The sequence below is a fragment of the Euphorbia lathyris genome, chromosome 3 (genome assembly GCF_963576675.1).
Source record: "Euphorbia lathyris chromosome 3, ddEupLath1.1, whole genome shotgun sequence".
Classification (NCBI taxonomy): Eukaryota; Viridiplantae; Streptophyta; class Magnoliopsida; order Malpighiales; family Euphorbiaceae; genus Euphorbia; species Euphorbia lathyris.
Window position 1 is genome coordinate 15,009,084 of NC_088912.1, and position 16,780 is coordinate 15,025,863.

The window sequence follows — 16,780 nt, forward strand, 5'->3', positions numbered from 1 at the left end:
TCATGTTGAATTTGCATTTTTATCCGGGTTTTTCCTCCTAAAATATGGTTAGTCAATATTAAAAATGAACCCGGAGGGGGGTTGTAATGTGGATGGCTACTTTAGTGGTCAGTTTAAAGAAACTCGAGTTCAAAAATACCGTTTTGTGATTGCACCGTATCATTGCTTATTTTGGCCTTGACGAATTTTATAAGTCGTACTTCAAAATTGCTCGGGTGGAGCTTTGAGAATGCCTTATTATTTATTGTATCCTTTGTTTTGATAGAGGCACAAAAACAATATTTTGAGAGCTAATGGTGCTCATTTGCTATATAGGTGTTGCCTTACCCGAAGTGACAAACCGGAAACCGTAGGAATTGACAAGCCACGGAACTTACGGGCCCTAGTTTCTGACCCCCAGCATTAGACACGCCTTGACTAGGAACCACGTAGTCTAAGTACTTCACGGGTCGGTCGAACTACACGTAGTCGTCTTTGCAAGAGTAAATTGTCAATCGAATATATTCGGAGTCATTGCCTTTTATATTTATAACTTATCGTCGCCCATATCATTCCGTGGAGTTTTCCGTTACATAAACCTGTGTCGCCAATAGTTTAGAAGTAGTTTGTAGTTGTGTCGCACACCAATCCCAAAGTATACACCGCTTAGATAACGTATAAAACCGAGTCGTCTAATGCTTGCAGTTATAAATCCCGTGGATTCGATACCCGGTCTTAACCGGATTATTACTTGATACGATGGGGTACACTTGCGCCTAAGTAGTCGTAGCGTCTAGTAGAGTTAAGAGCAATTTATAAAGATCACATCCATAGACATAGTCATAACGCACTCATAATATATACATTTCATCATAGAAACTCTACCACTAGGCATCGCGCTACCAAGTACACACTAATAGGTAGCTCTGACCATCCCAAGGAATGCTCAAAATAATTTAGAACCGAATAATTGATCAAGGACATGTCCCCAAGATTCAGATTCAAACGCTCCCAAAATGAAGGGAGGATCCAAGAATCGGTCCAAAAGCTTAGCTTTGAGGTCACGTCAATCAACCATAAACAATGCGAGTTCACCTTTTTGAAAACTCCCTTTCATGATGACCAAACCGAGAACCCGATAGGTGAGCAACGCGGAGAGCAAGGGCCGGTAAGAAAACGAGATTTCAGAATGTTTAGGGAAATTTTTTTAGAGTCAATTAAGTCCCAACAGAAACCGCGCAGCGTGGCCTGATTCAAAACAAAATAATCCTTCATACCCAACCCTCCTTCCTTAATTTCGGAACAGCACACATATCCCAAGAAGACGAAATTGTAGGTCATTAATTAATCAGATGAAAGCTGGAGAATCGAGTTCAATATTTAAGACTGAAACGTCTTTTATAGTTTTTGTTTGTCTTGTGCCCGTGCAACTTAGGTAGCACTTAAAAAATTATTGAATGTTACCACATCAAGTGAAGAATGAAACTTTTTTTAGCATGTCTATGTCTAGTAATTCAAACTTTGATAGAAAACCATGAACATAATAAAAGGTTATAGTTGGAGCACATTATATGATCATACAATTTTTTTTTTTAGAAGATCATACAATTGTTGCTCTAATTAATATAATAGATATTTGTAATCTCCTAAATGATTATTTATTGAGGGACAACAATTTTAGCCTTTTTACTCATTAAAATCTTGACATTGCATTCCTATATTTCAGTTTCACTGCATTTATGCCCTTTATTTTGATTATTGTTGAAATTAGAATTTCAATAATAGTATATATATATATGTCAAATTTTACTAATAGTAGTAGCTTGAATTTAATTGTCATGGTGAGATCACACAAAATGTCTAACTAATTTTTCAACTCTAAGTGGAAAACTTGAAGTCATTGTATAGATCTCTAAATAAAGTTGCAATTAACCTTGACTAGTTAATCAACCTAATTATTGTTTTTTTTCCATACTTCATCTCTGGTCGAGTAGCTATGTTTTATTGTTGTTTTATGTTTTTATGATTTTTTTTTGCTTTGTGCACTGGTTTTAGTCTCTTTGTAGATTTCGTAAGATTTGATTTCTTAAGTTTATTTTCTGGTTATAATTATTCTGTTTTAATCCAATAAAGTTATAAGTATTTTTATATATATAAAAAAACTTCTATTATCATCTAATTAGAAGTAGAAAAGAAAACGAAAAATAAGGCATTGAAAATGATCAATTACACTGCTAACTAATTTAGGGATAAGGTTCAAAAATACCCTTAAGATAGACAACCAAGAGCAATAATACCCTTAAAGGTCTAAAATGGTACAATTAAGGACCCATGGTTAACCTATTGGTTCAATTTTACCCATACTAACAAATCTTAATTTACACCGTTACTTATAGTAATTGCCGTTTGCCAACTCACAGGGATATAAATTAATCAAATGTCAATTGTACCCCCACCCTTTCATCTTCTGTGTTAAGCGATGGATTTTGAATGGACTTTGTTGATTCAAGCATCCACGTGAATATGCTTCTTCTTTCTTGTACCTCCATAGAATTCACAAATCTAAAATTTTCACCCAAATCTATTAATCGAAAAACCCAGGAACCCTAATATAGTTTATTTCACTTATTGGTTTTTTCAGTTCACTTTGATGCGGTTCTTTTTTCGTGCCATTCACTTTGATTTTTGCTGGAGAAAAAGACCTCTATCTATATAATAGCAAGCATTTCTGGATCGTAAATGATGATATTGAACTGAAAGGAACACAAGCATTCTGGTTTTTTTATTTGTGCAGCCACCAAATAAGAACAAAGGTAACTTTCTTTACTTTTTTTTTTCTTATGTGCAAGGATTTAGGTTGAATATAATAACATTTTTTATCTCATATAAAAAAGATTAGCATAGAAGTAGGTCCTTTGTCTCTATATGTGTTATTTACTTTACTCAGATGTGTGATATTACTCTAATGAGTCCAAGAATGTAGTTATCTTTTAGTGAGTTGTCTTTGTTCACATTTTTTAATGGTTACTTTGTTTGTAAAGATAGTTAGTGGTACCAATTTTACATATATAAGCCATTTGTGCACCATGTTTCCTCTCAAGGTGTTATTATGCATTTAGTTGAAATGCATTTAACTTCATTTGGACCTGATGAAAATTCTTATTTGAGCCTAGTTCAGTGCATATGTAGATTATTGGCTCACAAATTAATTTTATTATTCATAATTTGCAGAATGACAACTTGCTGTGATTTATACCTGCACTTTGGTGGCAAGTGGATACTAATGCCCACAAGGCATTACATTGGTGGTAATGTGGATATTGAATTCAAGTTTGACATAGATTTTCTCAGCTATAAAGACATCAAAGACAGATACATTGATGATTTAGGGTGTAAGGACATTCAACATCTATATTACTTAGAGTTGCGGAAGTCTTTGTCTGATGGCTTAATGTTAGTTGAAGGTGATAAATACATAAGATCAATTATGGGTCATGTTACAGAAGGCAGAGGAACTGAAGTACATATCTATCCATTTGAGGTGAATGATATTCCATTTTATGAGCATGAGAAAAGCATACAGCCTAATAGTCATGTGAAATCAAATCGCGATAACAGAACAAACGATGAGATTGTTGAAATATTTACACAATCAAGTGCAGCTACTATGTTAGACGAATTGGATGAAATAGAAGCAAGCCAAGTGGATGGAAATATAGAAATTCATACTGAATATAGAGCAGAATGGAATTCTATTGAGATACGGGAAGCATATGAAGGACACGGTGGTAATGAGGGCAGTGATGATAATGAAGAAGATTATGATAATGAGAAGTATGAGTCTGATGAAGCTGGTGTTATAAATAATCTGATGGGAAATGAAGCAGCTATTAAAAGGCTTTGTTTAAATAAGAAATTCACTTTCGAACTTGGTCAAACATTTGCAAATGCTAAGGCCTTTCCATTGGCTGTCTCCAAATATTCAGTTCAAGAGGGATGTCCATTAAAAGTGATCAAGAGTGATAAAAATAGAGTTAGGTACCACTGCGAACCTACTTGTTCTTTTAAATTATATGCTGTTAAAGATGGTAATTGTGATGAATTTGTGGTTAGGACATTTGTCCCAAGTCATGAATGCACTCGACAATATACTAACCCCAGAGCCACAAAATTGTTTTTAGCTGAATATTTTAAGGAAAAAATTAGGGGAAAACCTGAGTATTCAATTAGAGATATGAAGGATCATGCAAAGGAAGCATTAGAACTAGAAGTGACACCTAGTATGTGCAAAACAGCTAAGAGGGCGATCATTCAAGAGTTGGATGGGGGATATAAGGAAGAGTACTCATGTTTGGAAGCATATGTGAATGAGTTGATTACAAGTAATCCAGGTAGCACATTTGATTTACAGTTTTCAAAAGAAGGTCTCAGAATTGGCAAAAGAATATTTTGTCGATTATATCTATGTTTTGATGCGTGTAGAAAAGGATGGATGGATGGATGTAGGCCAATAATTGGCCTTGATGGTTGTTTTTTAAAAGATATATGCAAAGGGCAACTACTTGTGGCTGTGGGACACGATGCAATGGATCAAATCTACCCAATAGCATGGGCTGTTGTCGAAAAAGAGACCAAGGCAAATTGGGAATGGTTCTTGTCTCACTTGATAGAAGATCTGAAGCTGCAAGATGGGGCTAATGTAACACTGATGTCTGATATGCAGAAGGTAAGTAATTAAATTTATTAATTATGTTTGTATCTTTATATAATTAAATATGCAGAAGGTAAGTAATTTAATTATTAATGATGTTTGTCTCTTTTCCATGTATGTAGGGATTACTCCTTGCTGTAAGTATGCTACTCCCGAGGGCAGAATATAAATGGTGTGCAAGACATGTTCTATCCAATTGGGGGATCAAGTTTAAAGGACTAGAGCTGCAAAAACACTTTTGGAGTTGTGCATGGAGTACATATGAAAAAGAGTTCAATGATAACTTAAAGACCTTGGCAGATGTGAATAAAAAAGCAGCAGAATACTTGTTAAAGTATCCTCCTCAACATTGGTGTAGGGCTTATTTCACTGATAGGTGTAAAGATCCCATGGTGGATAATAATATAACCGAGAGCTTCAATAGTTGGATTCTGGAACAGAGATCAAGACCAATTTTGAGGATGTTAGAAGAACTGAGAGTGATGATCATGAATAGGTTGCATGAAAATGAAAAGAAGGCTACAAGTTGGAGTGGTGACTATTCACCAACTAGTATGCAGGAATTCATGCTAAATCATTCGATAGCCAGGTATTGTCGAGTTGTGTTTAATGGAGAAAAAGGGTATGAAGTCACACATGGGACTGATAGGCACTGTGTAATTTTACTTGAGAGAAAGTGCATATGTAGGGCATGGCAATTAAGTGGAATACCCTGCCCTCATGCCATATGTGCTATGTATCATGCTGAAATAAATCCTGTGAAGCAAATAGACTTGTATTATTCTAAATTGAGATACATGATGACATACAAGTACAAAATGCAACCTGGAAGAGGGAAACATTTTTGGAGAATGGAGGATTTTGAACCTATTGAACCTCCAAAGATTACGAGAATGCCTGACAGACCAAAGAAAACAAGGATAAGGGAAGCTAGTGAAGGTAATGTAGGGGAGAGGACTGGAACCGGACTATCAAGGAAGGGTCAGATTCAAAAATGCAGTAATTGTGGACAAACAGGCCATAAGAGAACATATTGCAAGGTAATTAGTATTTTTTTTACTTATTTTTGTTCACGTGATAACGAAATTGTTATTTTTTACTTTTAAATGTCTTAGGCTCCGCAAGGGGAAAAGTATGCTCACTTGAATGAAGAGAATGACAGTAATGTCCATCAACATCACAAAAGAAAACGAGATCAAGGTATATCAAGTGGTCACCCCTCTTGGATAAAGCCTAGGATTCAAGTTAGAGTAGTTGGAATTGGGTACTTTTATGATGAAAATTCAGGAACTGCCACATTAAATGTAAGTATTTCCACATGTGTTAAATTTATATATTATAAAGCTATTATTTAAATCTTGATGTGGTGGTGCATAGAGTTTTTATTGTGTTGCTGTGAAATAAGATTAGTGTAATTAGTGCATATTGGGTTGTTGTGAAATGCAATTACTAGATAATAGATATAATTAGTTGATATTGGGTTGTTGGGAAAAGCAATTAGTGGATAATAGTATAATTAGTGCATATTGGGTTGCTGTGAAATAAAATTTGTGGAAAAGAAGTTTCAATGTTAGTGGCACATGCTGCAATCTGTCGAACAAGAGTGAAAAGTGATGATTGAGATATTAATTTGAACAAATTTACTTTGTGGAATGTTCTGATTATATAGGAAAGCTTAACTACTTATTGTCTCAGTTCCTGCATTTTTCATAACTTAAGTGAGACACAATCCTTATGTTCAAAAACGTCTATTACTGGTATAACTACTGCAAGAGCTTTTTTTATCCAGTTTTTTTCTGTCATTTTTAAGATTGCTACTGCAGCAGTTTTTTTCAACTGGAATAATATTTTTGTGCATCTTTGTAAAACTTGAAGCCTGGAAACACTAGTGAGACTTTATTATTTGATGGGGTTGAGGATATAGAAGGCTTGCACAATTCTGATCCAGTAGTCACATTCCCTATTCCAAATGAAAGACAGTTGAAGCAGAAAAAGATGAAGCCATTTAAGCCACCTATTGGAACAAGGAGTATTAGTTTCATTGCAAATGATTCTGAAGTTTCACAGCCATCCGATTTGCCATTTCAACCTCTCAAATTGCAATGGAAAGGCAAGAAAGCAATGACAAGTAAACAACTTCATGAAGAGAAAGAACTTTGCATTGGCAAGAAGAAAGACAAGGAAATCCATATTGGATAAACATCTTAGCAATATATTACCAGCATATTAGTTTTTTTGGATAGTATTTTGAATGTGTACAAATTTCGTTTTTACAATTATTAGCAATGTCTAACTTGTGATATGTAGTTGTTATGAATTTAGTCAAAAATCTGAAGTTTAAGTTTGTCTCGTTACAATTATTAGCAATGTCTAACTTGTGATATGTAGCTTATGTTCTGATGCACCATTAATATTCCCTGCACAACAAATTCATCCTGGATCTTGGAGTTTCATAATGCAATGAAACAGCTTCACTTTTATGGAATTCTTTTGCATCTTTAGACTTGTGCAGATTTTGTAGGTTTATGTATATCATGCAATTAGGCACATTTATTCGTGAATGTGACCCTAGATTTAAGTTAAGTCATTAGTTTTTTTTTCATTTTTTCAGATTTTGTCAATTGACAATTTCTGGTTCACCAGTTTACAGTTTGATTCGGTTCAAATTTGAGTAATCTATATATGGCAGTTTGTAAACTTAGCAATTTTAATCAAACCAGCAGATGGAGGAGATAATACCAAAACTTCAGGTCCTGCACTTCATTTTTATCAATTAATCTTTCTTTACATGTACACTTTTGAGATGAATTGAGGAATAAAAAAGATTTGTGTGTAAAAGTGGAATTAAGGAATGTATAAACAATGTTATGTACAAATAAACTATCCATTACAAGCCTAACATGATGTTAAAGCTACCATTAATCTTAAAATTGTTCAAAACTAAACTACCATCACTGCTAATATCATTTATTCATAAACATTACAAACATAACATTCCTTTTTGAAGTTTTATCTTTAATTGTACTTCCAAATGTCAAAAACACTTCCACTTTCAACTTGAAACCCTTCATTTTTGAAGTTCCATCTCTTTAATCAACATCTTGTTATGTCTGCAGGTGAGGGGTATAATTTGGAGACTGCAATTCAAAAAAAAATTCAATGTCTAAATTTAAAAGTACATGAGGCCCTAAGTACACTTGAAGTAAAAGGTTGGTGTGATGATTGGAAGATTTCTTGGTCTGCTTTGTAACTTCCCGATGAAGGTCGAGGTGTACTTCGACTTCAACAGATGGAGGTCGACTTCAGGAAAAATCAAGTGGACTTCGACTTTTCTAACAAATTGGGAGAGGATGGAAGATGAAGAACAAAATATGGAAGGAAATCCACGGTGAAAAAGTAAAGTGAAATCTACAGAATCGATTAAGGGTTTTGTTCTACTGATGATCAAGATGAGAATGGAGGGAATCGATTAAGGGTTTTGTTCTAGAGATGAAGATGATGATGGAAGGAATCCATTAAGGGTTTTGTTTACATTCAGATTTGGGATTCTTCACGTTTTCTACAGATGAAGAGGTTGGAGTATAATTGACATTTAGTTAATTTTAAACAGATGGAATTTAACAGAAACTTTAACAGTGTAAATTAAGATTTGTTAGTATGGGTAAAATTGAACCAATAGGTTAACCATGGGTCCTTAATTGTACCATTTTAGAACTTAGGGGTATTATTGCTCTTGACTGTCTACCTTAAGGGTATTTTTGAACCTTATCCCATTAATTTATGCTAAATAATACAAATTACTAGTAAATTACAATAAAAAAAAAAACAAAACCTCCCAATGATTAATTTCACTTTCAATTCTGAAAATCAACCTAATTATTGATCAACAACTCATCGGAGGAATATCAGAAGTTTTGATGGTCGGAGACAGGGCTGGAACCAAGGGGGGGTTGGGGGCGGAACCAAGTTTTGATAACACTTTTGAATTCATTTTTAATATGTGTTTATTATTAAAAAAAAGTAAACATATTTAATATTCAATTTTGTTATTTCTTTACCATTAAAAAAAATAAACATGATTAATTTTCTATTAGTTCAATATTAGTTTCTAAAAAAAATCATAACATTTTTAGAGTTTTAATGCGTTGGATGCTAAAAAAATTTTGCCCAATCCGCACAGTTAATTTCAATTTTTTTTTGATGATTTGAAATTGTTTTTAGTGATATGTTTTGAACCCCGGGTCATCCGAGGTCCGTGTTCCGCCACTGATCGGAGAGGTTTTCTTGAAAAGCCCACTGCAGAAAGCAAAAAAACAAGTGTATGACCAGGAGCAGCAACCAAAAAGACACCATCATAATGGCCAACATAACCATATAGGACAAGCCAACCTTAGAGCATGCATTAAAGTCTGGATTACACCGGCAGTCAAATCGGAGGAACCAGGTTTTATAATTTGAGAATGAGAAAGAATTAAACTCAACAAGAAAGGAGAGAACAAAAACTAAAATTAAAGCTAGAAAATACATTCCACTTCTAGCTCCACGCCATCCTGGGAAGAGAGTTAGAGCATCTTTTCCCCAATAGAATGTCATGTGCATCATCATCTTATGATGCGAAGGCATTCCACCTGTGCTGTTGTTGTTCATGTTCATGTCTGGCATGTCGTTATGATTACCATGATATATCATATATATGAGATTGTATAGTACAATGATATACATGATTGTTGGAAATCTGCCTTAGTTAATTTATTAGCAGATAATGTTTTATTTAATTATTTGAATTGAGGAGAAGTTATTCAGTTATTGCTTATGTTTAGGAGAAGTTATGGAAGCGAGTTGTAACTGATGTTTGTAATTCTGTATAAATTTCCTGAAGTTCAATAGAAGTTTAGTGTTGGTTCCAAACTCCTAAATGATAATTACTACAAAATGGTATCAGAGCAAATTATCTTGAGGGATCTGTGAGAATGGAAGCAGATGCAATATCTTTTAATCATGTTACTGCACCAGTTTTTGATGGACAGAATTAGCAAGATTGAGATACTTTGAAGGGTCTCTATCATGGCAATGATAGAACAATAAAAATGCAATTGTTAAATCTCAAAAGACATTTCGAGATTTTGAGAATGGAAGAAAAGGAGACTCTACAAGAGTTTTCTGATAAACACGGTGATAAATAAAATCCGATTGATGGGAGAAGATCTACCCGATAGCCGGATCGTAGAGAAGGTGCTTGTAAGTTTGCCTGAAAGATTTGAGGCCAAAATTTCATCTTCAAAAGGAAAAGCTTTGCTGGTACAAAGAGAAGCCTCAGTGTTACAAGTGCAAAAGGTTTGGACATATTCAAAAGAATTGTAGAACCAAGTCTGAAGAAAGTGTCAAGTTGACACATGTTGCCGAAGAAGAAGAAACATTGTTTTGAAATTGGTGAGATGTGCACCAACATGAAGCAAATTGGTGAGAAGTGCACCAATATGAAGAATTTGGAGAGAAGTGCTCCAATTCTAGAATGGTGATGGGAAAGTACATCATCAAAATAAACTTTGAAACAAGTTGGGTGTTTGTAAATACTAAGGCAAAGAGGAGTTTGTTGGAAATGTGTCTTAGTTAATTTATTAGTAGATAATGTTTATTTAATTATTTGAATTCAGGAGAAGTTATTCAGTTATTGCTTATGTTTACGAGAAGTTACGGAAGTCAGATGTTTGTAATTCTGAATAAATTTTCTGAAGTTCAATAGAAGTTTAGTGTTGGTTCCAAACTCTTTACGGTTGGTTCCAAACTCCTAAATGATAATTACTACAATGATGGACTAGAAAACTTGTACTGCATAGCTTTTATTTTCTATGGTGGACCTTCTAAGTTTTACTATGTACTCCACACCAAACTTGTACTATCTCTATTTCCAAGTCAATTCTTCTAAAATAATTAATTAATATATATATGAAAAACTCAATTACATCATGATTCATAACACACTTTAAATTATAATTACCAGTCAATAGTATTTAAATTACAATATAATATTCTTAGAGTACTTTAATGTTACTTTGTCCTTATAAAAACACACATTTTAGCCTTCCACATGCTTGGCTTCTTTTAGGGGTTTTAAGACAACACAAGTAAAATTGCAGCTATATTGATATTTGAGTGAGTCCAGGTCTTGAAGAAGAATGTTATCTTATTATCTGAAATTCCAAATGAATGGAGTCATTAGATTCTTTTGTCAACATTCTTTTGTCAAGGCATGTATATTTATGAATTAGCAGGTTAACTGTATCCATTCAAATAGTCTATTTAACAAACCTTGGCTCGCTAATATCAGATTGAGTTCATGTGATTTGTTTGCAACATATGTACAGTTTTACTATCTTTATTACGATAACATGTAAAAGTATAGAAAGTTGGAATCATGTTACAAGCCAGTTGGCCGCTAGTGGTGAGGTACTCTTCTGCAATTTAAAGGAGTTATACTGTATTTATTTAATTTAACAATACAATCACATCACATGATCACATGATTAAGTGATTGTGCATGAAATTGATTGTCGAAAGCAACAAGTTTAAATTTGAATTATTACGGGAGGGAATTCCAACATGCATACATTATTATCCATAAATCAGTCTCTAGGCTTCAAATCCAAAAGACATTTGTCTATTATCGAGTGAGTTTGCACAACAATTTTGAAGCAACAGACTTGGAGTTCTCTTACACCATATTACTTATTGTCTATAAACAAACTCCTAATTAAGTTTTGGAATCCACGTTTAAAGCTTTGAACTTGTAGATGGGCTTCAACAACAAACTATCAATCTAAGACATTCCTTTTATGAGTGTGTCTTGTTTGGTTGCTGAAAGTTGGCTTGCTTCCTCTTTAATGAATTTCACTAATTGAGAGCATAGATGAGCACACTCCTTCGGCATTGGCAGTCCTTGATTTCGTAGGCAGCAAACAGAGGACTACATTTCTGTATATGACTTGAAAGTTAAAGCACCAATCTCTTCCCCACACCCCTTTAAGTGGTTGAATGGACAAATGTTCTAATGTCAAAGTGAATCAACTTCTATCTTCTGAGATTCCACCTTCCCTCTCAAACAAAATTCTAAACTAGTCAATCTCATTTGCTGCATTTGAAATTTGGTCACATGCTTATCAAACTTGTCAATCTAGTCCTTCTCAAATTCTCCACTAAATGCTTGCTGCAATCCCTCAATTGCCGTTTGTTGTTCACTGCATGTCTTTGCCCATCTAGAAATGGATTCTTGTAACTCTTTGCAGTACTTTACCAACCTCTTCCACCCTTGAAGTTATGTGCCTAACTTGTTGGTCTGAAAATGTTATTAAACTTCTACTTTGGTCACATGCTTATCAAACTTGTCAATCTAGTCCTTCTCAAATTCCCCACTAAATGCTTGCTGCAATCCCTCAATTGCCTTTTGTTGTTCACTGCATGTCCTTGCCCATCTAGAAATGGATTCTTGTAACTCTTTGCAGTACTTTACCAACCTCTTCCACCCTTGAAGTTATGTGCCTAACTTGTTGGTCTGAAAATGTTATTAAACTTCTACTTTGGTCACATGCTTATCAAACTTGTCAATCTAGTCCTTCTCAAATTCCCCACTAAATGCTTGCTGCAATCCCTCAATTGCCTTTTGTTGTTCACTGCATGTCCTTGATCATCTAGAAATGGATTCTTATAACTCTTTGCAGTACTTTACCAACCTCTTCCACCCTTGAAGTTATGTGCCTAACTTGTTGGTCTGAAAATGTTATTAAACTTCTACTTTCTGTTTCTCTCTCGTTGAAAGAAGAGAATTTCCTTTAAATTATCATATGCATTAACAAGGATGGTATTGTTTCCCAATGCTATTATTGATCCCCTGAATAATTAAGAATCCAAACAACAAAGTCATTCCCTTTGCAGTTAATAATCACCATGTTAATAATCCAAACAACATAGTCATTCCCGTTGCAGTTAATAATCCAAACAACATATAAATAAGTGATGAAGAAATTTTGTAGAAGATTTGATAAAGCATGTCTACTTTATAAACATGTCAGAATTAAATACACAATTTTGCAGAACATTTGATTGACATTTTAGAGAGCATGAAAAAACTTGTCACTAGTGGATCAAACTAAATTAAGCAAAGCTGCATACCATGCACATGTTAGTTCTCAATCATTTTAATTCATGGAATAAGTGTCATATAGGAAACAAACAACAATAGTTATATCAAAAGAATGAAATGAACTTCAAAACTCAAAGACGAGTAATATAATGATAATGCTAGCTCACATTATAAAAGATTCATGTAATGATAATTGTAGCACATATTGTAGAAGAAGTCATTAATTTAACAAAATCCCACAAAAGTAATCTCCTTAAACACTAGTATCCAAATGAACCAACAGCCTCTTTCTACCAAAATTGCCTGTTCTAATACCACATTTCCATTTTACATATAATTACTCGAACAAAATGTCATTTATACCCAACACACATGTATCTCTAAAATTTTTCGAAAGTTCATATCCTCCCATGTTTCACCCAAATATTCCTACCCATCATTACCATTAACACAAATAATACTATTAAAAAAACGGAAATATCCCACAAAAAGTGTAATTTGAAAGATAGAATCAATATCCTTAGTGTTCCGTTTCTTAATACCAATGAAACGTCACCCCTGGAATCGCTGGCCATCATGGAAAACTTTTCTTGGATTTTGCTCCTTTCCTATTGATTCCATTCTTTTATGGTTATCTTCAATCCCCACGTGTGTAACACAATGCTAACATAACTGTCAATCAAAGATTCAGATTTTATGACAAACCCCGTATAAAATTTTGTCAAACCTGGTGTAAAATTTCAGAACAATGTTCTGGATACCAGCCTTGGCGCCACTATATCCTTGAAAAGGCAAATTACTAATAAACTCATCATAGTGCCACAAAAGGGTCTTCAAATTTATGAGATGCATCATAATTGGCATTCCATATCAAAATGATAGCGGATTTTCTATTCCTCGGATGTAAAAAGGTCCAACCTTTGTCTAGCTGCAGTAAACATTGCTGCCATGCTAGAAGACTAGCCAAGGTTTGAGCTTGTAATTATCATGAATCATATATACACATACACATCTCTGGATTTATAGAGATGTTTTACCCAGATCATATGGCATCAGAGTTGTAAGACTAGAACATATGTAGAGGCATTGCAAACACATGATGAAGACGAAGAAGATCTCAATGAGAATGATGATTATAGCAATGATCTCAATCTCAATCCCAATCCAAACAATGACTCCACCAGGCATGTAATCATAGCCAGGGTTTGTATATTCAAACTCCATTGCAGCATGACTTTGAAAGCTTGCTTCACAAATTTCTTGACAACAACTGAGACAGAGTTCAGAAACACAATTTCCACATCCACGGTGAAAGTCAACAATTGAAGTTGCATAATGGTTGCTGCAGCAGAGCCCATCAAAAAGACAGAAAGATCTCCTTCCTCCAATTTGTTTCGTCATACAAATTATGACCATCCCTTGCACAATTTAGCTCTCCAATTCCCAGAAACACACCTGACAGACTAGTGTTTTCTTTCATCAAGATCAAGTGTGATGAATTATGAGAATGTTGTCAAATACTTCTAAGCAAAGCTACTTTGGATTTGCTGCAAGAAAAAACCAGGAATCTATTGAGAACTTTAAATCATCCAGTTTAAGGGCTCACAAGTCCCCTATATATATGAGAAGGTCGCAGGACGACCTTTAAAAAGGGATTATCAGGCATGAAATTTATAAAACAACAAGGCTGGATCCTTTAAACACATTGGCATCAGGAATATTTGAGCCTACATTGCTAGGCCGCACCTTAAGAGGATATTTGAGCAAATTCAAATATGGACCACTTAACCCATGTTTAAGAGGCTAAAAGGTCATCAGAAATAATATATTAAATAATAATAAAAATGAACCAAAAAAATAAGAAATAAATAATAAATTTTTTATACACTAATATGTATAAATTTAAAAATGCAAGTATATATATAAATTTAGGGTTGTAACCTTATCAGGAAACACAATGAACCATTCAATAAAGCCAACTATTGGAAAGAAAATAAAACCAACTACTCACTTGCAACCTCGTTTTAGTAGTAATCCTTTTCGCCGGCCACATTATGCAATCACTAGAATATCATTGTTTACTTCCGAAGATATTGACTTCTGTCTCTTCATCATTAAGCTTAATACATGTCCCAAAAATTATGGTTACCCCTCAACTTATTTTTAAATGGAAAATTACACAGAAACACAATTTTTAAAAACTATTTACAACTATGTCACGTCATAATTTTGGATTAAGTCAAACTAATAAAATCAGTACTTTTACTATATTTTAAGGATTAAAATTTATAAATTAAAAGTTTAGAATATATTTTCTAGGGTTTATGATTTATGAATTGGAGTCTAGAATTTTTAAACTATTGTATAGAATCGTAATATATTGAGAATAATGACATATTAAGAATTAAGTTTGGTGATATCACTTAGTTGTAATTTTATAGTTAATTACGATATTCATGTATTTGACCCTTATTTAAATTGGTCAATTGACTCTAAAAAATACTCATGGGGCCATTGGTTGGCACAGATGTAAAATCTGGATCTTTAGGCATTTCAAACAAGCCCATTGATCAACCAAACAAATGATCAAAAGTGAAATTAGTCTAAAAATAAAAATATAAATAAATAAATATAGGGTTCATTTAAAAATATATAAAAAAAGTAAATTTAGTTAAAATTATTTTTTGAAAAAAAAAACATACAAAATATTTCTTTGTAATTTTTTTTGTCATATTTCTTTATAAAAATTTATAAAACTTAAACAATTCATAAAACCAATCTATTAACAACTATAATATTGTGAGATAAGGTACAAATTTAAGTTCATGATTAGGGATGAGGAGACCCGAACAAAAAATCTAAAGACCGAAAAAACCGGACCAAACCGAACCGAATTGTATTTTGATTTGGTTCAGTCCTAATTTTTAAGATAGTTTGGTTTTCGTTTCGGTTTGGTTCAGTTCTGTTTAAACCCGAACAAAACTGGACCCAAAATAAAATATATATTTTTAGGATTTTAAATTAATTAACTAAATACATATAACAAAAATTAAACAAATCACTCTTCTTGTGTTTCTTACGTTTTTATTTTTGGTTTTTGTATTTATTATCTTTTTTTTATGAAAATATAACTGTACAGATAGTGATAATAATTATAATGAGTTATGTATAGGTAAAGGCTATGCTTACTTTGTTTTTACAAAGTAAGCTTTACTTTGTGTGTTACTATTGGATTAATTTTATACTCCATCAGCCCATGGTGATAACACACCAAGTAATGGTATTTTGTCAAAAACAAAGTAACCATAGAAGACACCGTTATGTATATATATAAATTGTATATTACAATTGGTTTTGTATAGTTTTTCTATTATCCAACTAAATAATGCTAAGCTTTCTGTCTTCAAACTATATAAAAGTTAAACTTCTTAATAAATCTTTAATGGAGTATTATATTCATCTGTTTATTTATTTATTTTTATTTTTTTGAACGATGTTTATTTATTTATTTTAAATTCATTGTATTATCCTTATTTTTATTTAGAATGCAACTAAATAGTGCTAATTGTAATGGGTTTTTGTATTATAAATAAATAATGCTAATTTTATTTTTTTACAATTATATAATGGATTTTTATGACGTTAAAATATTAAATGTTCTTATCTTATAATAAAAAATCTTAAAAAAAAATTGTGTATGTATTCTGTTCGGTCCAAACATGAACTGAACCGGACCGATCAAAATAATTCGGTTCGGTCTGGTCTTAAAAAATATATGTAATTTAGTTTGGTCCAATTTGCTTCGGTTCGGTTTTTAGACCATGCTTACGCCTCATGATCATAGTCTTTTCCCCACAAACAAAACAATGCAGTTTTAAAGCAAACAATGTAATTTCAAACCTAGTTAATAATTGTTAGAAAATGTGGATTAGATCCGAATTGAAACGATACTT

General features: G+C 33.1%; 1 protein-coding gene across 1 annotated transcript; it reads left to right on the forward strand.

The window, feature by feature from the left end:
* The first annotated feature begins 2,451 nt into the window (after positions 1-2,451).
* Positions 2,452-7,019, forward strand: LOC136223599 (uncharacterized). Its single transcript, XM_066011698.1, has 5 exons — positions 2,452-2,792; positions 3,211-4,705; positions 4,813-5,730; positions 5,806-5,994; positions 6,566-7,019. Exons 2-5 carry the CDS (start codon positions 3,212-3,214, stop codon positions 6,887-6,889), a joined length of 2,925 nt encoding a protein of 974 aa, XP_065867770.1. The 5' UTR covers positions 2,452-2,792; position 3,211; the 3' UTR covers positions 6,890-7,019.
* Positions 7,020-16,780: the final 9,761 nt, after the last annotated feature.